Source organism: Berghia stephanieae, chromosome 14 (genome assembly GCF_034508935.2).
Source record: "Berghia stephanieae isolate SIO BIC M18660-M18661 chromosome 14, UCSD_Bste_1.3, whole genome shotgun sequence".
NCBI classification, from domain to species: domain Eukaryota; kingdom Metazoa; phylum Mollusca; class Gastropoda; order Nudibranchia; family Aeolidiidae; genus Berghia; species Berghia stephanieae.
In genome coordinates this window covers 28,419,789-28,444,595 of record NC_088373.1, presented here as the reverse complement: position 1 = coordinate 28,444,595, position 24,807 = coordinate 28,419,789, and the positions used below count along the sequence as shown (strand labels likewise).

Sequence of the window (24,807 nt, the reverse complement as noted above, 5' to 3'; positions counted from 1 at the left end):
GTTCGCCTGTGAGTGAAAAAGTGCCAAATGTACAAATTGTTAAAGAAGCAATAAGATTAATAGTCTTAAAATAAAAATCATTTCAATTTTTTTTTAAAACATCCCCCCCCCCCCCTCCCCTTCAAAACGTAACAAGTTTTGGCAATCTACTCTTCATACATATGTCTAGCTGAGAAAAGCAAGGATTTGAAAGAAAGTTCACTCTACTCTCCAGCGCATTGATTTGTTTCTCAATCTTCTATTTCTGATCGTCAAGGCACCTTCTTTTAAGATTTCAATAATCTAACCTAGTTCCTTATTTTTAATGAACATCTGGAGATGGCAATGCCAATACCCTGCAAACTAAGAAAAAAAAATGGCGACATTTTTGTTTATAGCGTGGAACTTCGGTTTGCATGTTATCCATGTTTTTTTCCCCAGGCAAGGAAGCATATATCCACAATATAAAGCAACAAAACAAATGACTCACCTGCCATTGGGTTTCCAGCAAAGGCAGCGATACCCATGACAAGACACAGGAGACCGAAAGATTTGGGGATGAGCTCAACGCCAAGGAATTTCACCAACAGGACTGACCTCAAGGCAACAAACACGGCTGGGGATTATGAAGGAAAACAAATGTTATCATCAAAATGAACAAACTGACAACTCCTGGACAAAGTCATGAGATTCTGTCTATCTAGAATTTTTTTTAATTCACACAAAATACGCATAGTCACAAAGACATGGTGAACAATCAATTCACAAGAATACAAGCACATTTTAGATTGAGAAGTTTAAAAAATAATTAAAAATTTATGTGACTGTATAAAGCAATGGCTTACAAATCTTACAACAGTGCTTTTATCTTACCACAATAACATGCTGTAACTCAGAGAGTCGAGAATGATTTTACTGTTAATACCAGTGTTATAAGCCAGATATTGTTTTTCATCGGATATTTTCATACACATTGAATGTCCAACAAGATTTCCAACTCTTTGTGACCAATGCAATCTAGTGAACAATTACAAATCCTTTTATTTTCCTAAATATAAAAAGCATAAGTGCGTGTGTGAGCCCATGTGAAAGCCAGATCGGTAATGGATGGAGATGCAATCTGGTGTAGTAGACTGGAAACCAGGCCAGGCCTAGATTTATATGACATCCATTCCCCTTCCTGGTAACAGGCATTATCTATTGTGTCATTGTCAAAATGATTTCATTCATTGTCATTCCAACATTTTCACATTCCTAAGTAATTTAATAACAGATCTCACATAGTTGACTATAACACCAAACATAAAAACAGAAATAATTTATCATAAATTATATTTATATATAAAAACCAACCTGCAAGAAAAAACACAAACATCACAAGATGAAAGTGAGAAAATATATGCAATGAAATCGCCTTGGACATGGTTCAATCTATCCACAAAACATAGAAATCATGACAAGGTGAAGTTTTACATCAAATTGTGGTAGATTTATGTATACCACGGGGTGGGTTAAGAGCTAAAGTAGGCCAAATCATCAGTTGGATATTGTGTTTTGTTTTTAAGGGTTTTACAGCACTTGCAACACATTTAGGTCATATCAGCGCCAGTAAAAATAGTAAAAAGTTCTAGGATTACAATTAAAGCACCCAAGAAAGAGTAAGACAAAGAGGAATTAGTTCAAATGGGGAACAGAATTCGAATCGAAGAGTACCCAGTCAGTGTACTTAGTTTGCAATCACCTAAATGTCTCATCCTGACACAAGCACATGTCCCCATTAAGAGGAACACACTCAAATGTTTACAAATATTTATATATAAAACAAAAATAATACAGTGAATAACAGAGGATTTAGAAGACAAAAAAAATAGTCTCCCAAAACTCTAAGTATACATTTGACTGTTTCCCTCCCAGCCAGTATATCCATGCAGGGCCAGGATAAAACTAAGTGATCTCATTCCAAGACAAAGAAAAATGCAAGTTGGAAAACATAAAAGGGTATAGAAGATACAGTAAGTGCCTCCCAGCCCACTATGGGAGGTCAAGAACCCCACCCAGTCTAAAACTGTTGAAGTGAAGATAGACCGACTTACCCAAGCAGAATCCAAGAATAGCTGTGATGACACAAAGCAATTCTGGGGCCTTGAAAGAAGGGAGAAGAAAACAGCACAAGCCCGCACACAGCAAGGCCCCATTGTTGAGATAGAGAGGGTTGATCCAAGGTCTATCGCCCAGCCATCCCACAATGAGACGGCCCATAGTGGATGTAATGCTGATGATGGAAGGCAGGAAGTCGGCATCCAGTCGCTGCATCCCGATATTCATGCCCAAATTGGGGACGTAGTAATACGGGATGTAATAGGCTGATGTAGGAAAAAAAGAATATTTTAATTATAAAATACAGAAATTGCAATAAATAACTTATCCAATTAGTCTAAGTCATAGCAATAGAATTTTTAAACAAAAAGGAAATTTAAAAATCCAAAAACTTGAATGCAGACTCATACAGAGAGAGCAAACTGATGGTGATATATGAGACACCTAACCCTTAAATTAAACTGTCACTGGTTTAAGGCTCTGGAGAGATACTTCATATTTTTTCTGTTACTGGCAGTTTTTGCCTCATCAAAATAGAATTTTCTCTTTATTTTTTATTTTTAAGGGATATACAGTACCAAGCTTTTATATAATTTCTGCACCAGTAAAAGGAAAACAACAGAATGATCAAAATATAATATTACAAGAGATACGCGAGATATAAAAAAAATTATTTAGACAAGGAGAATGGAGCATAAAGTAGAACCAAGACCAGTCTCGTGTCTCTTGGCCCTTAAGGCACAAAACAAGTCCTTAAAAAAAAGGGGGAGAGGTACTTAAGCATTACAATATAAATACTTGTATCTACACGTTACATGAATATGATAATGACAGAAATAAGGAGGGGGGAAATATAAGAAGTAAAAATAAATTTTAAAATTTGCCTACAAAATATCATCCTGAACCATTTGTCGGGCAGAAAAACTTGAGTTTCTTCTTCTTCTTCATTTTGTAGTGGCCCCCATTTACGAAGGATCACGTATATTTTGAGCTTTAAACATTGTGCAAAATCCACTCAATGTATGCAAAACACTTAAAGGGCTCCAGAGCCAACAGTAACACTTAACTAAAAGGTTGAGACATGACACCTCAAAGGTTATTACAATTCATTTTCAAAGGAGACAATTTGTTACCAGCCAGGCACTCATTCAGAACCAGGGACGTGCATACCACTCCACCAAAACCCACAGAACTAGATACAAACTCTACTCACCCAGCAATGTAAACAAACTGGACAAGAGGAAGATGAAAAAGACAGGTCGGCACATCAGCTTGACCATGTCCACTATCATGTACCAGGCACGCCACAGTTTGGACTTGTTCCTCTTTTCAATCCGATCCATCTCCTTGATGGACGCCTCCAGTTGTTCACTCATCATGTATGTTGTAACAAAAGAGTTCTGTGATGAGTTGGGAACGTAGTCCCTAGCAAATTGATTGGAAATGTCTGTGGCCAGGGACGTATTTGACGTGTAGCAGCTTCCGACCACGTTTTCTGCCTCATCTGCGGGAATTTCCTGAATACTTATATCCAAACTTCCAACAGGAAGAGCCGGTGAAGATCCGAGTGGCAAACTGCCATTGTTGGTTGTAGGGCCGGACGTATGCAGGTGTGTATGTGTTGTTCCTCCTGTACACTCTGAATTTGAACGAACTCTTTCAGTCATGATTTTCTTAATCAGCATATTATAAGGCTGCTGCTGTTGCTGCTGTGCTGCCAGAGCAAGAGCGTCGCAGCTTTTAGTTTTGGTAAAACATTTAACAGGACTGTTTGAACTAGCACTACCACCACTACACTTTGTCAGAATGGGCAAGCCTCCATTCATCATTACACCTCCAACCACCACCCCGCTACTGTTGGAAGCTGACTTTACCGAATTAGACCGAGACACAAATCCGTTCAAGGATGCAAGTTGATCTGTCGTAGCAGAACCATTCATTACAACCTTGTTGAAATCAGGAGACGAATTCCTTTTCTGCAACTGGCCAGACGCTGCAGCCAGAGGTGAATTATTTGCTGAAGTGACACTCCCGTTTTGCTGTTGTCTTTGCTGTTGTTGCTGTTGATGCAGAGCCTCCATAAGCACCTGTTGATTTGATGGCTGCAAGCTGGTTTTGGAGACGGCCAAGCTCTGGAAACTGTACCCCAATTGTCGCAGCATTTTACGAAAGGCCTGGTCCTTTTTGCAATGGAACAGAGAAGGCTCTAATTTAATCAGGCGGTTAGTGGTGGTGATGACACAGTTATCCAGTGATCCATCTGAAATTGTTCTCTGTCGTTTTTTGTCCTCTATAAGAGCCTTCATAATGATTCCACGCTCTATCTCCACTTTCTGACGGCACTGCTTGTGTTTTTGACGGTTCCAGCGATCAGGCTCCCGGAAAATGAAACCACAGACAGCGCCATGGAGGACAATGGCAGCGAAAATGATGTGCTTTCCATGCCACTGATATTCTGTCATGAGGTATTCGCCTAGGGGAGGGAACACAAACTGACCAACCCCAGAGCCACAAACAGCTATGCCAGTAGCCACAGCTAACTTCTTCTCAAACCAGTAGCTGACACACACAATTGAGGGCAGGTACATCATTCCCAGACCAATTCCTGTAGAAATGAAAGAAAAGGAAATAATCTCAATAGAAACAAAACAAGAAAATCTATGCAAACATTTTATGAGTAAAATACAATTGGGCATTCTGCCAAAAAACAGTTTTCCAGCATTTATATCAATCAAATCCGTAGTGTATATCAATGAAAGACATAATTTAAACTAAACTTGAGACATTCCAAGTGATGTCAAAGGGCACACATATTTGTCGACACCTTTAAAAAAGAAAGGAATGCATCTTCAATTGCTCACAAACGACATTAGCTCCATCCTTTACACCTTTACGTTGAAGGTTATTTTCACATCTGGCTAGGCAAGATGCATAGACTTGGGGGTCAATGCAATGTCCCACCCCCCTTGAATTTGACTGTAAATGTACTGGACATATTTTACACCTCATAAGACAAAAGGCAATGTAGTAAGCATTCAGTCTAAGTACACGTGCTGAGTGTATATAATTTGTTATGGCCATATGTGTAACGACAACTTTTAATTGGATGTTCCTTTTCTGCTTACATTGTTCATAAACTTTGAGGCGGAGAATTCAGGAAACTTGCAACAATATCTTCAATACGAGTGTCAAGCGTCAGGCTCAGATGATTTTTTCCCTTGTCCAAATTAGAGGTGTTAACTTTATAGAGAAAATTCCATTCCCTGGGATTTCACCCCAATTGCAGAGGTTCCCGATTCCCATGGAAATAAAATTTACTGTAGAGCAATCATTCCCCCGTTCAAGTGATAACCTAAAGCCAACAACATTCAATTTAAATCACTTTTTGATTTTGTTTTTCAATCTATTCCAGACTTACCTCCGATGATGCCGTAGGTGAGAATCAGCATCTCCAAGCTTTTGGCAAATGCGCTGAGGAGAAATCCTACCATCGCTACCAAACTACCCAAAATTGTCACTTTCCTCAAACCCAGATGAAAACACATCGCACCCACGATCGGCCCTGTATTGGGGTAGGAGAAAAATGAAGAAAGATGGATTAAAATTAAACCTAGTCTATTTTACATGTTTTTAATTCCAGAAAGCGTCAATACATTTTAAAGTGTAAAAACGCTTATTTTCGTCAATTATTTGTATGTGAGGGAAACTGAACATTTTTATTGTATATTCTTAAATCATTTAAGATTAGCATAAAACATTTTTGAGAGCTAAATTTTAATTTTTCTACCTTTTAATTTGAATGAATGCTCAAAGAAATTCAATTGACAAAGTGACATGGCAAATTGTATCCCATTCATGATCTCAAACAATAGTATCTAAAACATCTGAATTGAACAAAGCCTACAAACAACAACGACAACAAGAGTAGCAGCACCATCAATAAAAAATAAAAAATGACAACCTTCCTACTAACCAACAATCAAGTAACTCCCAGTGAGGGACGATCCAACCAGCGACACCTCCGAGAAAGTGGCATTGAAGATCTCCATGTAATCCTGCTGGGCAGTGCCATAGGAGAATCCGATCCCATCCACAATCAGGTTGAGTACAAAGGCAGCAAACAGAATCACCCATCCATATCCACCATCAGGAGGGTGGCCATTGCGACCATTGGCATAGCCGCTAACCTCACTTCCACTGTCCCCAAATTCATCGTCCTCATCGTAGTAGTCATCGTCTTCATCTGGGAACTTCTTGCACTTGTTCTTCTTCTTCAGGTTGTCAACGTCAGCGGCAAATATCTTCTTTTCGTTGGCCCAGCCCATTGTGTGAGGCGGTACAGAAATGTCCTCGCTGTACTGAGCCCTTAGTCACATGATTGCAGGTATTGGTACCCTGTGGGAAAAGAGTTTAAAATAGAAATTAGGATGTTTGTGATTCAATGAAGATGATATTACTTTTTCTTTCTTCCCCCCTTCTGTATAATATTATACTGTTTAATGTCAGGCATCAAAACACAGTGATACAGTTGACTGTTTCCCTCCAGGATGTCCGGCTAGGGCCAGGACAAAACCAAGTAAATAATCTCACTCCAAGTCAAAGACAGAAAGCCTGTTGGAAAACTGATAAAGGGGAATAGAAGACACAGTAAGCACCTCCCTGCCCACTATAGGTGGTCTGGAAAACCACCCAGAGTTTGTGTAGCAGATATTATTATCATATATCCTGATAGAATACAGCAGTCAACGATAATGTAGCAATGACTATGAAAAATGTTTTTTTCTCTTTTTGAGGAAAATTTTTGTCTAAAACCAAAGCCCTATCTCCACTGAGTAAAAATGTTTTTGAATTGTGAAAATCCATTCATAAATAAACAAGTTATGCAGTTTCAAAGGTGTCATTTATTTGGATGACCCGCAAAGAGGAAAAAAACGCGAAAATATGGGACGCTTTTTCGGCATTTTTTTTCGACCTTTGGTTGTATCTTGCGTAATAAGTGGATTAAAAGATTGAAACTTAGAGCAAATTAGGATGGTGTTTTGTAAAATATGGGAAAAGTACTCGTCATATTCATATGAAATTTTACAACCAAAAAGAAGAAATGTTCATGTATTACCTTGTCAGCGACAAAACCTCCAGGCCCGGTAGTTTTAGAAATATTTTACTCCAAAGAGTAAAAATCTATTTTTAACGGTCTTCTGGTAATCGCACGAGTTTTGTCGCTTGACATAATCTAAAATGACCTTTTTTCTAACTGTGTGCCAATTTTCAGTCATATTCATCGATAAACAGCGTCGTAATTAATTTTTTTAAATAGCATGTACGGAACGGCTTCGTCCCATATTTTGACGCGAATTCGGGCACTTCGTGAGCGAAAAAGAGGCCCAACGATTTGTGCGGGATAGTCATTGCTAGATAATGACAACCTGGATAATAATATGATTATTATTGTGTAGTCTCTCTCTCTCTCTCTCTCTCTCTCTCTCTCTCTCTCTCTCTCCTCTCTCTCTCTCTCTCTCTCTCTCTCTTTCTCTCTTAATTTGCCTCCACCCTTCCACCTCTCTTAAACAACACTTAATAGGATGTCAATTACCTCCTCAATCTCACTCCTGTAGGCAAAAAAGACTGACCAATTTTATTTTATGTTAAGTCACAACTTTTTTTTTTTACAAGGCAATTATTATAATTGACTGGTAGCATTTAGATCCGAGAAAGAGAGAGAGAGAGAGAGAGAGAGAGAGAGAGAGAGAGAGAGAGAGAGAGAGAGAGAGAGAGAGAGAGAGAGAGGGGTAGAGATAGAGAGAGAGAGAGAGAGAGAGAGAGAGAGAGGGAGAGAACGAGAAAGAGAGAGAGAGAGAGAGAGAGAGAGGGTGGGGGGGGGGGGGGGGGGGGGGGCGAGCGAATCCAAAGCCAAGACAAGCCAACAGAAAGGTGAGTGAAGCAGCAGGCCCTTGTGTTGATAATAATTACCAAGCCAACAGCAATGACAGCCACAACCGTAATTACCTGGGGAGATCCCAACGATTTGGGTTAACCTTCACCTTTTGTAAACAACCTGAAACACGCGGGATTGCTTTGTTATTGTCTCATAGCTCTCTTGCTCTAGTCAGCCTATCTTCACTCAAATTAGGTCAGATAACTAGTATTTATTATTAAGGATTTTACGGCCTTTGTGACAAACATTAACGTAATACAAGAGCAATAAAAAAAAAAAAAAAGATATTGGGATAGTAAAAGAATTCTAGATTTATAATCACAATCTTATGAGAAAAAGCAAATGCAGGGGATTGGTTGAACCAATGGAACAGAAGTAGATTACTTTAAGTGCATTAAGTTTGAAATCACCCGAGAGTCTTTTCCAGACAAGCATAATCACCACTAAAAATGTTTACTCAAATGTTTACAAGTCATGGTATTCAAAACAAAAACACCACAGTACGTAATCGAGAGATGATTTACTCTAACTCACATTTAATCGTTTCTCTCTCCGGCAAGTAATCATCCCATTCCAAGGCAATGATAGAAAGCAAGTTGGAAAACAGATATATGTGGGTAGAAGACACCGTAAGAGCCTCCCTGGCCACTATGGTATGTAGTGGAAAACCCCAATCAGGTCAGAAAATGTTTGCTCCCTTCAACTATAATACTATTGATAAAATGTATCTTCAAACGTAGCACGGATTGGAACTCTTGGATGTAGCATTTTTTGACAAGCTGGGGATTCACAAACCTGAATGTTTTCTTATCTTTTCTTCTATTAAATTGTTTATGATCGTTATCATTATTTTTGATAAGCAAATTGTTAGTGATCTGATAAATACACAACAAAACGTCAGTTCGTATTTAGTACAAGTCAGAAGATCACAAAACAAGGGCAATCAACATTGTTGGAACACATTTTGTTCACTAGCTTCTAATAATCCCATATGTTGAAATGATTTGTCTTGAATGAGTGAAACAGTCTTCTTTCAAAACACGCTGCAGTATAACATAAGTTGTGTGTGTGTGTGTTTAATTTTAGTTTAGTTCTTTCGGTCTTCGGATGCATTAAAAAAACGTCGCTAAGAATTTTTTGAAAAAATGACGTTACTACTTTTTAAAAAGATAACCATTATATATCGATATATTGCAATAGATGAATATGACATTCAACGTGTAGTAACCATAATAAAAATAATAATGATAATAATAATAATAATAATAATAATAATAATAATAATAATAATAATAATAATAATAATAATAATAATAATAATAATAATAATAATAATAATAATAATAATAATAATAATAATAATAATAATAATAATAATAATAATAATAATAATAAACAATAATAATAATATAAAATTAATAAATACATGAAAAAAAAAAGTCATAAATATTTAATTATATGACTAAATCCATATAAATATTATCTCACACTAGTGCCTGCTCCCTAATTTGCCACTTTGATAAATACAAAAAATAACTTCCGACATATTATGTCATAGTATGCATGACATTCATATCACATTTCCAGTGTTGATGAGTTGTGCGAAATATCCGTCATTGTGTGTTTCTATCCCTGATGACGCTAACACTTCAAATAAGCCTTATATCAGACTGCAAGAGACAGACAGACAGATATGTAGTTAAAAAGAGAGATAGAGAGAGGGATAGAGGGATAGAGGGATATATATAATATATATATATATATAATATATATATATATATATATATATATATATATATATAATAAAGAGAGAGAGAGAGAGAGAGAGAGAGAGAGAGAGAGAGAGAGAGAGAGAGAGAGAGAGAGAGAGAGAGAGAGGGGGGGGGGCGGGACCGGTCGACAGACACACAGCCAGTCCATTTAGGGTGACCGTTTCAACACCAATTTTGGTAGATATTGTAGAGCATAGATAGAGCAATCTCATTGTGTTCATATCACACAATATCGTCTCGTCATACGTCCCAGCTGACCTCAACACAACGTGTGGACAGTCTATCAGTCAATTAATCAAGTCTCTCTCTCTCTCTCTCTCTCTCTCTCTCTCTCTCTCTCTCTCTCTCTCTCTATATATATATATATATATATATATATATATATATATATATATATATATATATATATATATCACATACACACACACACACACACACACCAGCCAGAACACGTTAACACTTATAGCGATAACAACAATACAAAGTACTGCAGTCTAGGACCCTTGCCAACAAATCTGAAAGCGTAAACCATCTATTTCATGCGAGGTTGAAAAATATTTTTCTCATTACTAAATTAAATCCAGTGAGTAATAATAATAATAATAATAATAAATAATAATAATAATAATAATAATAATAATAATAATAATAATAAAAATAATAATAATAATAATCATAATAATAATGCAAATAATAATGATAATAATAATAATGATAATAATAATAATAATAATAATGCAAATAATAATAATAATAATAATAATAATAATAATAATAATAATAATAATAATAATAATAATAATAATAATAATAATAATAATAATAATGCAAATAATAATGATAATAATAATAATAATAATAATAATAATAATAATAATAATAATAATAATAATAATAATAATAATAATAATAATAATATAATAATATATAATAATAATAATAATAATAATAATAATAATAATAATAATAATAATAATAATAATAATAATAATAATAATAATAATAATAATAATAATAATAATAATAATAATCTGAATCGAAGTAAACAGAAATGTCTCACAAAATACTCGGCAATGCTTTGTAATTCCATTACTTCCTTGTGGTGAAATGGCAACTGACAACTTGTTAGAGGGTTTACGTTACCCAATTTAGCTGTAGCAATCAGCTGTCACGCTGCTTGGTGGGTCGATAACGAGAATATTGTATATAATATTATAATAATATAAACTATATCAACATATAAATTAACAGGGGAGGATTACATAATAGATGAACTTTCAACTCTCTCTCTCTCTCTCTCTCTCTCTCTCTCTCTCTCTCTCTCTCTCTCTCTCTCTCTCTCTCTCTCTCTCTCTCTCCCTATCTATATATACATATATATATATATATATATATATATATATATATATATATATATACATAGTGTGTGTGTGTGTGTGTTTGTGAATCACACCCGATATCAAATAACTTGACTATACTAATTAATGGCACACCAGATTAATGAAATGATCATTCTATCGTACAAAACAAAACAAAATCAAACTAGCAAACAAGAAAATAAAACAACAAACAAACAAAACAAAACAAAAACAAAAACAAAACAAAAATACAAAAAAACAAGCCCGTATTTAAAATTTTGTCAAGAAAACTCGTCATCTGGACGCCTACACTTGTGTTTCTATCCTTGATGACGCTAACACTTCAAACAGTCAGCCTTATACCAGACTGCAAGAGACAGACAGACAAATATGTAGATAAAGAGAGATAAAGAAAGAAAGAGAGGGAGAAAGAAAGAGAGAAAGAGAGAGAGAGAGAGAGAGAGAGAGAGAGAGGGGGGAGAGAGAGAGAGAGAGAGAGAGAGAGAGAGAGAGAGAGAGAGAGAGAGAGAGAAATATGAAGCGTTCAGTGATTGTTATGCAGTTTTAACTAATTCCGACAGTGTTTTATGGGATAGATGACTCGATGATATCTTCCCAGTCAGGGCAGCCAGGCTTTGTGACGTCAATCATAACCTACAGTAATGGGATAATGAGTCATTCTACAAAGGCAACAACCATCTGCTGGTACTTAAACCATCTCATGATATTACGGTAAGGATAAATAACAAATAAATACGAGCATTGGTTTACAGTGGAACTGCGTTATAACCACACCACCCATTTCCCTCCTCCATAATCAGACCACGTGGTCACAACAGAGTACTTTCAACGTTTGTAAATTAAGAGAGATCGACGCCCATTCCAGCTACATATATTCTTGAATGTTTCTAATTTGTCTTTAAATCATCATTGGAATGAGCAGAGCATAATTTCTTTCTTTGTGAAGACAATACAGACCAGTGAACCCTTCATTTTCCAAAAGTGGAATCAGAATGTCAGAAAATAGGAATTTGAGACCAAAAAAAAAAAAAAAGGAAATCTTTTAACAATGGGTAATTCTGTATCAAAATGACCACCAACTTTGACACCAAATATTATAAAGACAATATTCGGGCACAACTGGCAAAACTACATATCACATGTATACGTTAATGGAATAGGGAAAGGGGTTAAATATTTCATTTTTATTTTCCAGTGATGGGAATCAACGGATGGCGTTGATTTCAAAGCGTCCAGCTCACTTCATTCCATGAAATCTCAAGCCTGACGTTATAACAAGGTTTGATCGTAGATTGTAAACGGTTCAGTCAAATCCCCACAAGCTGTAGCTGACAAAACAACGACAGACTTTTAACAGATGTAAACATCACACGACAAACCCGTGTAGTTAACTGGTTTTTGGTCAGTCACTTAAGACTACGCGATGAAACGTGTTCACCCCTTTGGCTGGTACATATCAATATGTGTTTGAGTAAATTACTCACTCGTTGTGACCACTTGATTGATCGTCTCAACGTGACAAAACTGCATGAAATCTTGAATGTTTTTTGTCTGTTAAAAGGACTTGGCCTAAAATCAATGACAAAGAGCAGAGTAATAACTACATTCTCTCTATTGTTGGAAACAACAAGCTGCGTTTGTCACAGCGGCCTTGAGGGTGTGTCACAAATCCTGTATTTTGATTGGCCAAAAATCTAATATAATATATATTATAATTTAATCGACTATTGATCGGTCAACTCGGGTGAGACCAGTTAACTTCTCTGGTTGTCACATGTAGCAAGATGTGATGACCTGTCACGCACGGTGGGGGGGGGGGGGACGGACGACGACTGACAGACGAGATAAGGCGTCGGTCGAGACGGTGTTGGCCTTGTATTCGAAGTGGTCAGTGTGTGGTCACAATTAGATTGTAGGGTTTCTTGAGAGAACATACTTGTAATCCCAGATCATAGAGCAAGGAGGACGGATTAGGATCAAAAGACTAGCAGTTTGCTGAGTCCAAGTGTTTGCTCTATGAACTATCAAAAACATAACACTGTGCTGTCTGTTAATCTCTAGTGCTGATGATGAAGACGGTGGTGGTGTTAATAATTGTTTAAGGTTTTTTTTTTTTTTAATTAGTATTATTTAGTTACTACTTTATTTTCTCCTTTTCTTTTTAAAAGGAGGAGGGGGAGGGGTGCTAAAAAGTTACTTTCATGCTACAAGCTCATACTTCCTATTCTCGCACAGTCTGAAGAACAAACAAAACACATTTTAACAACCAAATCTTGGCCAGAAAACAATTGAAATGACCATCGCCTTGTCAAAAAAAAATTCTCTCCAATCTGGGACTCTTTCTGTTTTTTTAAATGTGTTTTTGGGGACTTTTTTTTTTTTTTTTTTTTTTTTTTTTTTTTTCAGAGTATGGCGTATTACTATAACTCATTAACTCACAACCGCGTGACCTAAAAAAAAAAGAAATTAATATACGCACTCTACAATTCTTACTTAGTGGGTTCGGGGGAAGGAGGGGGTGTGTGTGAAGGTAAGGTCAGGCAATAATAATATTATTATAATCATTTCATTCTTCTTGGTTGTTTGAATATTATAACAATTCTTGTAATTTGTCCTGGGTCGATTTGATCTAACAACGGAGAGTGTTTACGAAAAGACTAGACCATGTAATTCAATACAATCATTGGTTAATATTTAAAAACAAAAACTAGACCACCCCCCCCCCCCCTTACAAAACAACTTTAAAATGGACTGGACAAGGGTAAAGGGGGAAAGAAAAAAAGAAAAGAAAGGAAAGAAGACCACATCCGACAACGGCCACTGTTTATGAAACCTTGTTGAAATTTGCTATTATTTTAAACGACGTAGTTTAATTTGTTTCATTAATTTGGTCACATGTCAATTCGTAATGCAAATTATAAATTATCTTACCCGTTCTGCTCTAAAATGTTGGTTTAGAATCCCTTATGTAGCGGGGAGCTAGAGGAAGGGGTGGGATGAGGAGAGGCCGAAGTGGCCATGTTTGACTCTACAAAACTGAATCGGTAAACATTATGAAGGGCTTATCCGGCGCCGTTGGCTTAATCAGATAAGACTGTACAAGAGGATCAGTATTCCGTTCCCATATATTATAACTGTTATAACAGTATTAAATGTCTATCCAAGTGATAAGTAAACCAGTACAGCACCACCACCACGGCCAATACAAAGCATATATTACACGAGGTTGACCACACAGGTCAGATCGTTGCCTTAGCCTACAGGTCAGATGGCCGACGGGTTCATTCTCTTCTCTGGCATGTTTGACAGCTACATGACACAAAATACTTTTAATCTCCTTCCCCCTCCAAGAAAAAAAATAATTAAAAAAAAAAAAAACAAAGACAAAAAATAAATAAATAAATAAATAAATAAAACAACAACAAAAAAATCCCTGTTACTTCTATTCATTGATTATGTAACATCTCATGGTTGGACTTTTAAAAAAATCAAATTTGAGATTTCTTTTTAACTTTTTAAAAACTTTTATTTTCTGTGGGGTGGGGGGGGGGGGGGGGGGGGGGGGTTCTTTTGTTTTGTTATTTTCATAGTTGTTTTTTTTTTGTTTTTTTTTTCTAAGAGTTCTTCGAAGTGTCCGAGTGTCAGAATTTTTACAACTTGTTGGCCAAGCCGACCAACACACACACCCTTCCATTCCCATTCCACCCCACCCACCCCAAACCACACACACACACACACACAAACTCAACCCACATCCATAAGTCATATTTTCCTCAACTTACACACAAGAGGGATATCTACTTGAAGGCCTAGTCGCGATGCACCATTAATAACATCACGATCATCACCACCACGGTCGTCACCATTATATTATAACCATGACTTACAGTTCAGTTGGACACGTTCCAAAGCTTTAATGTTTGTCAGCAAAGCGTACATTGATCACTGATACTGATAGAAATACATTCCCCAACAACACCACGACAATCAAATCTCAGTCAAGTCGAGAGGGAAACACACGAACGCACACTCAAAAAAAACAACAACAAAAACAAGCGCATACACACACACACACATACACGCACACACACACACACACACACACACACACACACACACACGCATTAAAGAATAAAGCAGATGTCCTCAAGGTAGGCAGGATCCATTCCTAAGTAAGCATGAACTCCACTTCGTGGTGCAGTAAATGCTGGCTTTGGAAGATCACCCCCCCCCCTCTCTCTCTCTCTCTCTCTCTCTCTCTCTCTCTCTCTCTCTCTCTCTCTCTCTCTCTCTCTCTCTCTCGTTTCCCTTATCTTTAAAAAAAAACACAACCAATTCAAAATAAACCCTCGGGGTCAGGGCTCGCTCGGGGTCTTAAAAATAGATACGTCCCATTTCTCGAAGCAAATTTCTAATTTTAGAAACCAGAACACTCTCTCTCTCTCTCTCTCTCTCTCTCTCTCTCTCTCTCTCTCTCTCTCTCTCTCTCTCTCTCTCTCTCTCTCTCTCGTTTCCCTTATCTTTAAAAAAAAACACAACCAATTCAAAATAAACCCTCGGGGTCAGGGCTCGCTCGGGGTCTTAAAAATAGATACGTCCCATTTCTCGAAGCAAATTTCTAATTTTAGAAACCAGAACACTCTCTCTCTCTCTCTCTCTCTCTCTCTCTCTCTCTCTCTCTCTCTCTCTCTCTCTCTCTCTCTCTCTCTCTCTCTCTATCTATCTATCTATCTATCTCTCCCCACCCTCTTTTCCTTTATCTTAACTGAAATCACATAAAATAATCATGATGAAAAAAAAAAATTATACATCGATAGGAAAGGGGGAAAAATCGGTTACGGTATATTAAGTCAGCAGGGGGGGGGGGGGGGGGGGGGGGGAATAATAATAATAATATTAATACTGAAGATAACAGCTGGCATATTAAAACTGGGTCACGGCCATTCAATGCAAAAGGCTTTCCGCGTGAAAAGAAAGAAAAAAAAACAACAAAAAACAAAACAAAACAAAACAAACAAAAAAACACCAAAAAAAACTTGGGACGGTAAATTTCAAAACAATATATGGTAATCATTTTTATAAAATAAAGTCTTTTATATATTTAAAAAAAAATATTTAAAAATTACATTATCCGTGGTACATAACACGGGTTATGTCTTGTACTATGATGGTTTCCTATCTACTTTTCAAAAATCTGATGATGGTAATGGAGCAGAGTATTACTTATCACGCATTATGCAGCCAGTTAGGCGCAAGTTCACTTTTTTTTCTGGTTAAGTCATTGCTTTTGTACAGTGATGAAATGGGGAGGTTGGGGGGGGGGGGGGGGGCGAATTTGGGCGCAAATCTGGTAGGAATAGCATGTGGTGTGCAGGGTGAATTTTAGAGGGCTGCCTTTTATATTGGACGTGATTTAGGTCGTGTTGTGAGTACCAAAGTTACATCACAGCTTTGTGAGGCTCTGTGGTCTACTGATATGGCATGGGTCGTCCGACCTGTAGGTTCCTGGTTCGAGTCCCGGTCCGAGAGGAGGGAGAGATATCTTTTCTCACATTCTCTCACCTTTTGGGACAGCGCGGCTCAGCGGTACGATCTTTGTTTCGTACCCGAAAAGCACCGAGTTTGATAACCCGCCGCTGCGCGGTGTGGCCTTGAGTAAGTCACCTCGCCCGAGCTCAATTTAATTTGCTGCATTGCGACTGACGCCTGGGTTATTCCAGTCTTCCATTGGATTAAATCCTTAAGATAAATTTCCCATGTGGGATGAATAAAGTGAACTTTTCAGGTGTAAAATGAGTACATGACAGGTAACAGCGTTACCAGTCGAAAATTTTGTGATTGCGCCTCACGAACGTGCTGTCCTCCTGGGGACCTCTCGTAAAGCACTTTGAGCGCATAAAGTGGCTCAATGTCAGAGAGTTTCTTTCATAAAAAAAAAACAAACAAAAAAAAAACAAACAAACAAAAAACTAAAGTTTAGCAAGGACAAAAACAAAGGCAAATGATCCTTTCGTCGGCCGGATTAGAAATAATAATAAAAATCAAGTTTAACCAACCTGAATACCCCCTCTCTCTCTCTCTCTCTCTCTCTCTCTCTCTCTCTCTCTCTCTCTCTCTCTCTCTCACTCTCTCTCTCTCACACACACACACAATCATTGTGTTCCCAAGTATTCGTATACACCCCAAAATCACAGTCAATGCCCTATGACTACTTAGGGGTGCAGTCAGTCATTACCTACTAAAAGTACTCTCTATAATTTTCTGGGTGAAGTGTCTCTAGATTGTTATGGAACCACCCCGTGATTTGGGCACACCAAAAGGTGTACAGCCAAGCCAGATCGATGACTGCTGACAAAGGAACAACACTCAGTGGGGCAGGCAGACAAGTGAAGTGGTTCCGGTAACCTTGAACTGTTGACGTTCGCTCACACTTCAACAAGACGCGTGCCCATCTTTCTTCTCATCTCTCCATCCAGCATCCCCCTCACCCGCTCGCAAAATTTTCCATCCCCTCTTCGTGGCAATTGGTGAAGTTTGAAAATTCCGAGACAAAAACTACGCTTACTTATTTAAAGGGGGCTCGATACAAAAAATACAAAAACCTGCTTTAATGAGAATTATTTAATCAAACTAATGACGTTTATACATCAGGTTAGGCAAAATTAATATATAAAAAATTAATCTATAAATATATATTTTTTTAAAAAGAGGAATAAATAAATAATTTAATAAATAGATAAATAAATAAATAATTTAATAAATAAATAAATAAATAAATAAATAAATAAATGAATACAGCAATCAAATCTGTAAAACTGACGGGTTTGAACCACCGCGATAAAGACAGAAAGTTACTCACGCATCCCTTCATCAGTCGCGTCCGTTACGTACACATGACAGCTGAAGTCACTGATCCTTAAAACAGGATCCAAAAAGAAACTGACAAGGAAACCCGAACGTTTCAACAAACATCCCAACCATACCCAAACCCATCTTACCCCGAATAAGTATTACGTGCACACCACAGAATAATAATTATTCTGTGGTGCCCGCCAACGGCTATTGTTGTTCCGTGTTCACCGAAATATCACATAAGAAGTAAAGATCGTATGCGGTTGGCTAAGAAGCTCACAACATTGCCATCCGGGTTAATACAGTTTAGTGAGAATTACTTATAAACGCGGATGGCAAAAAGCAATAACAAAGACCTGAGTGCGTCAACTTCATACTATCTATACACACAAACACGCGCGTACATATTTATGTGCGACAAAATAACACTCTAATTGATTCGGAATTCTTGACCAAACATCGATCATATACTACAAAAATACACCTCGTGAAATCAACGGAATCCGGGAGAAAGTCAACGACCGCTAGGTCACTCCACCTCGATTCGATCACACTGCAGTATGACCAAAGACGACTAGGTATACCAGCAACTAATCCTATATACCATTACTCGACTTTCTGTTGAGCTGGATAATCGCCTTTTTAACTTTGACCACGCACAAAACTGCCCAAAACTTATTTTAAAACATATATATTTAAACCCGGAACTTCGAAGACAAATTGGAACGCATCGTCTTAACATGTATTATTGATCATGTCCGTCCGGATGAGCCATACGACGATTAAGAAAAGTGCTAACAAACGGTGGTATTAATGAAACGACAGTCCTTTTCTCTTGTCACGATAGAAAACCCAACAAGGTGACATCTTCACCTTTTTTTTGTTTGTTTGTTGCTTTAGGTCTCTTCCAACACAGTTGAGGTTATATGAGAGACCGCTGAAACAAAAAAACAAGCAATCTAACAAAAATAGTACAAATGTAAATCAAAATCATAACCTAAAGATATCATAAGCTAAATTATAAATAACCAAGAACAAACAGGCAGAAGATTTACAGAAAAAAAAAATATCCCCTGTCAAAAATACAATCACAAACCAAAGAAGCAGGATAGGCTAGTAAAGAGAAGAAGAAACGACATCACTATCGGATCCTACACCCATGCGAACATCATAGGTATATGATTCAAGGGTGATGCTCCCATCCAACCACCCGCCATCTTCACCTTCAACTTACCATACATTTTTGGTTATTATTGCCCTCAGCCCTCAAGTGCCTTGGAACTGACCAACTGCTCAATTCACCCAATCAAATACAATGTTACACGATTATTCTTCATCACCGTCATCATTAAACCAGAAAATGTAGAAATAACATTGCCATTAGTCAATGCTATACTTAACGCCATGGCAACGAGAGGCTTAAAATAGCATTAAAAAAAAAAAAAAATTAAAAATGAATGCATCAAACTTTTCTTTCAAAGAAACAGAAGCTTGACATTATAATATTATTGAGTCCAGCAGACCAAGCGCGCGCGAGTTTGTAAAGTGCATTTCTAAATAAATCGACAAGAATAAATGATAGAAAATCTATAAATAAACGCCTAGTAAAGGTCAATGACCACACTAGAGGTGGATACAAAGTCTAGACAATGCTACAGCGAAGCGCCACTGGTTCCAGCCAGGGCCGACAGTATTTTATACCATGACTGACATGAGACCCTTCGTCTTATAACGGTATTAAATCGGGTTGAACCAGTTGTCACAATGTGATCTTAAGAGTTCAAAAAAATTAATCGACCTGACCAGATATATTAGATGTTGGTTCCTGTCACTTTTACAAACTACAAACTGTATCGATTGTCCTCAAATAAAACAAGCAAGATTAACCAGAATTTAATAAAAATTTATTACTTTACGATTACATCTTTTAGCATTTAAAACTTACGATTTTATATCCGTTTTGATGCGGTAGGCGTAAAAAACGAAAGCAATGAGTTCCATTCTAGACTACACCTGCCACATGCCTTACTGTGATAAAAACAAAACAAAAAAAAAAAAAACAATAATTATTTTATTTTTTTTAGATTTGACTAGAACACTCGTCCCTCAAATATCGATTGATTAAAATGACCCGGGTGACCGACTGTGGTCAAAGATAGAAAACAGATCCTAGACCACTGGTAATTCGTCACAACTACATGGTTATTTTTACCAACACAGACAAAGCGCTTTAAATATTGAGTGGCCAGAAATTTGACCCGATTCTCGTATCAGGTGAATGCGTTTATCAAATAAATATAAATCTGTAATTCTGTCCATAAGTTGTGTGTCCATGTGTTTTAATATAACTGTCAGTTGTGCAGAGAATGCACACACACACACACACACACACACACACACACACCGAGGGCAGAGTACAAATTTACAAGTTTAATACACAAGAGGTCACTAGCGATAAACAGGATAATAAATAACATTAGCGATGATTATAATGACAACAACCATCATTGCGCATGTGCAATTGAGAATATGAGAGATAATCGCATATGAAATTGATAAGGGTCATTTTAAAAATGAAGTCTCGGGCTTCATACGTTTTCAACAAGCTGATGTTATCTTGACTAATTTTGGAATGAAACATTTCCTGGGGGCCACAACAAAACTCGGTCAATTCCAGTCCTCAGAAGTCCTCCATGACCATTCTTAGAGTCCGAATTAATCGCGATTTCGGTGGCGTTAAAAAGAAAGCAACCATTTCTTTTCACAATGTCCTATATCACAAAATACTTTCGGATACTTGTAAGAGACCTTGCGATCCAATCGCAGGTGGGTTACAAAAAGAAGGATCAGAAATAAACCTCCCGTCTGCATGCACGTACACGAGTGCTCTGTCCATCACAATATTGGGAACCCTGTATCAAGTTATAGGTCTAAACATAAAAGACAAAATCGGCATGGAATCAATAACGATAACTGTATCGTCATTGCGCGAGATAAATCGAGGTAATGGTTAAGAAGAAGATAAAGAATATAACCTAGATAATAAAACAGTCTGGCATGAAATATAATCTTTTGAAAGCAACCATACAAAACTACAAGAAAGAGAGAGAGAGAGAGAGAGAGAGAGAGAGAGAGAGAGAGAGAGAGAGAGAGAGAGAGAGAGAGAGAGAGAGAGAGAGAGAGAGAGAGATCGACCGAGATATAGACGAGTGTCAGAGGTTTCCTGCATGCATCGCCGACCAGAAAAAGTAAGTCAAAGGCTAGCAAGCCATAAAAAGAACATAACAATAATAATAGCAGTACGTAGTATGGAAAAATTAGAAAAAAAGAAGGCTTTGGCAGCACTGATGGCAGTGTGTCGATGTGTATTAGGCACACCGTATTCATAATTATAGTAATAGTAATCATCTTAAAGGTTATAAAACAGAAGAGAAGAGACAAGACGGGGGGGGGGGGGGGGGGGGGGGGGGGGGGGAACAGACTGCGTTTGAAATGAGTTGCCAATGTCTCTAATTTGATGTCAGCATCAACAGTAGTAGTAGTAGTAGTAGTAGTAGTAGTAGTAGTAGTAGTAGTAGTAGTAGTAGTAGTAGTAGTAGTAGTAGCAGCAGCAGCAGCAGCAGCAGCTGTAGTAGTAGTAGTATGTAGTTGTTGTTGTACTAGTAGTAGTTGTGGTAGTAGGGGGAGGAGGAGCAGCAGCAGCATTATTCGCATTAGCAGTACAATATCACAAAAAAGCAGCAGTAGAATGGATATTGTAGTTTATCTTGTTCTTTCTCGTTCTAGCATAACGTTTGTAACAAAAGAAACGCCTAATATGTCACAGGGTTGAGTGGCGGAGAAAAAGGAAGTGGTGACGGGAGGGGTGGGATGAGGAATTATGGCAGTGCCTTGAATAACGTAAAAAATCGCTGATGTGTTTCAAAATATATTTTTTTTTTTAATGCATTTTCTAGTCGCCCATTGCCATGAGGCCAGGAGCTGGAAATTTTTATCTTTGCGATAGACTGGCGTCCGGTTCACGATGACAATAATAATAATAATAATAATAATAATAATAATAATAATAATAATAATAATAATAATAATAATAATAATAATAATAATAATAATAACTACCAAGCAAACTATGAGCGCGAGGAGGATTACCCACATCGTCCTTGACCTAGATACGCATTCTTTCTTATTAAATACCCATCACCGGAGTTTCCCGTCTATATGTAGTGTGGTCTCGGGTACCAAAAAAAAAAAAAATAAATAAAGTCTTGTCGTGACACGGGAGTGCAGTATAAAAAAAGTGCAGATTTAACGATAATAGAATTAAAACAAAAAGAAAAGTAAAAAGTTAAATCGATATAAACTTGACTAGTTGGTACCGCGCGCGGAGTATGTTTATCGACCCCAAGGACACGACATACAGTGGGGAGATGGAATTAGATGAAGCGAGGTGAGGGGAGAGGGGGAAACGTACAGAATGAGAATCTGGGTCATTGGGTTATTGGTGTGGCGCTAGCGTAGAGTTGCTTGTGTGTGTGTGTGTGTGTGTGAGTGTGTGTGTGTGTGTGTGTGTGCGTGTGTGTGAGCGCGCGCGCGTGTGTGTTTGTGTGTCTGTCGTGCTCATGGAGGAAATAATGGTCGTGCTATTTTTGGAGTAGGCCTCCCCTACCTCGTGGCAGAGAGCATGTTGGGGTTGTGTGAATGTAGAGTGACACATAGGAAAAAGATAGTAAACGCTAATACTAGACAGCAATTAAATAATATAAAAATAACTTTGCTAGGGCTTGGCTGATCAAGTATAATAATCATGTTATAGAAACCGGGATAAACTATCGACACAATGGGCTCTGGAAAAAAAAAAAAAAAAAAAAAAAAAAAAAAAAAAAAAAAAAAAAAAAAAAAAAAAAACAAATAATAATAATAATAATAATAATAATAATAATAATAATAATAATAATAATAATAATAATAATAAATAGATAAATAGAAAAAGAAGAATTATTGCAAGAATGCAAAAGCTTCAAAAAAAATTTTTCTTAAATAAAAGTAAAAAAAGGAGGACAAAATACAAAACACGGCACGTATCGGGCTCTAATCCCTTACTCAGTCAATTACGTGTTTATTATTTTTTTAAAGCCGTTACATTCATCTCCGTTATCATTGTTGCACATAGTCATGAGCTAGGTCGTCCTTGAGAGTACAAGAAGTTATATTCCCGCCCGAAACACTTGTTCGAAGGAGGTTTCTCCTCTGAAGACTTGCTGCTTTAGCACTTCCCCCAGTTCTTTGTTATCACTATAATACCAGAACGATGCAGTGGATCCATAGCCCTATAACTCTTTTAGTACGCCATGAGTGAATCACAGTTTCCACCAATGAACACTTCCAACTGCTAAAATTCAAAGGAAGACATGTGACTACTCTGTTAAAAAAAAAAAAAAAACCACCAACAACAACAAAACCGCGTTTTAAAAATAATTTTGACCAAAAAAAAAAAAAACCCGTCCTTAAGATATCAAGCGATTGTCCTAAAAAAAAATAATAATAATATCAAACTCCAGAAGTCCCAGGTTTAGGAATATTTGACAAGATGAGGATCATTTTAATCAATCGATATTTGAAGGACGAGTTATTTTGGCCATTATTTTTCTCATAAAATAGCCGCGCTCTTTACACCAAACCAAATGACTGCTTGGTCTCTTGTGTTTTTTTAATAATGTGTGTATGTAGGTAGACATTCAAGTGCTTGTCAGAACTGCACAAGGATCTTGGCTCGAGTAGAGACGAGGGCTACAAGTGTGGCTAAAATTAGAATTAAATCGTAAAAGATAATCAGAATTTTTTTTTTTCATCCTCCTCAATCCTAGAGATTTTTGCTACTTTTCAAAATTGGAAAAGAATGTTTTAAAAATGAGCACGTGCATACAGTTTTATTCAACTACCATAAACGTGTAAAAATGAAAATCATTAGTTTTGATACTACGCCTATAATTTGTCTCAGAAAAATGTAGGTAATTAAAAGGGATATGGATAAAAGTGACCCGGTAAACGACGGATATAGTCGGTGTTAGGGTTGTGTGAGTTAAAAAGAAAAAAAGATTAGATCGGTGGACGGAGATAGACAAACCATAGGAGGGGGGGGGGGGGGGGGGAAGGGAAGCGACAGATAGATACGAGAGAGAGAGAGAGAGAGAGAGAGAGAGAGAGAGAGAGAGAGAGAGAGAGATATTCATAAATCTTTGGGGGGGGGGGGGGGGGGTTGGGGGGGGGTAATTAGGGGTTGGGGAGGGGTAATTAATTTTCATGACATGTGACTAAAAGATCGAGATAACTTGAAACATTTTAAGAATTAGTTTCAAAAATTATTAAATAATATATAAATAAATAAATGACAAAACGAATAAATTATGGGATGTCAAGATTCGATCAAAACAGCAGTGTCAGCTTACTGCCCCCCCCCCCCCCCTTTCCCCCTCAGCGTGCGCACGCCTCTCACTAATGATTTAACGGGAGGCACCACTGAGTCTCCCATGTTGTGTGCATACAGGAACCGCTTTTATAGCATGGATAGCATGGCGTGGTTTGTTTATATATTATTAGATTGCAAGGATCACAATTCGTAGTATTAAGAACAACAACAACAATAATAATACAGCGATAGTAGTAGTAGTAGTAGTAGTAGTAGTAGTAGTAGTAGTAGTAGTAGTAGTAGTAGTAGTAGTAGTAGTAGTAGTAGTAGTAGTAGTAGTAGTAGTAGTAGTAGTAGTAGTAGTAGTAGTAGTAGTAGTAGCTGCAA

At 37.2% G+C, this 24,807-nt stretch overlaps 1 protein-coding gene across 3 annotated transcripts in view; it reads right to left on the bottom strand.

Annotated features, from left to right (window-relative positions):
* Positions 1-469: 469 nt before the first annotated feature.
* LOC144959442 (uncharacterized) overlaps positions 470-24,807 on the bottom strand; it is a gene marked incomplete at its 3' end in the record, with an annotated part of 56,529 nt that continues 32,191 nt past the window's right edge. For all 3 annotated transcript variants that reach the window (XM_078892030.1, XM_078892031.1, XM_078892029.1), the window contains 5 exon segments: positions 470-595; positions 2,073-2,342; positions 3,290-4,681; positions 5,495-5,638; positions 6,050-6,471. In XM_078892030.1, coding sequence (XP_078748156.1) covers positions 470-595; positions 2,073-2,342; positions 3,290-4,681; positions 5,495-5,638; positions 6,050-6,401 — 2,284 coding nt within the window.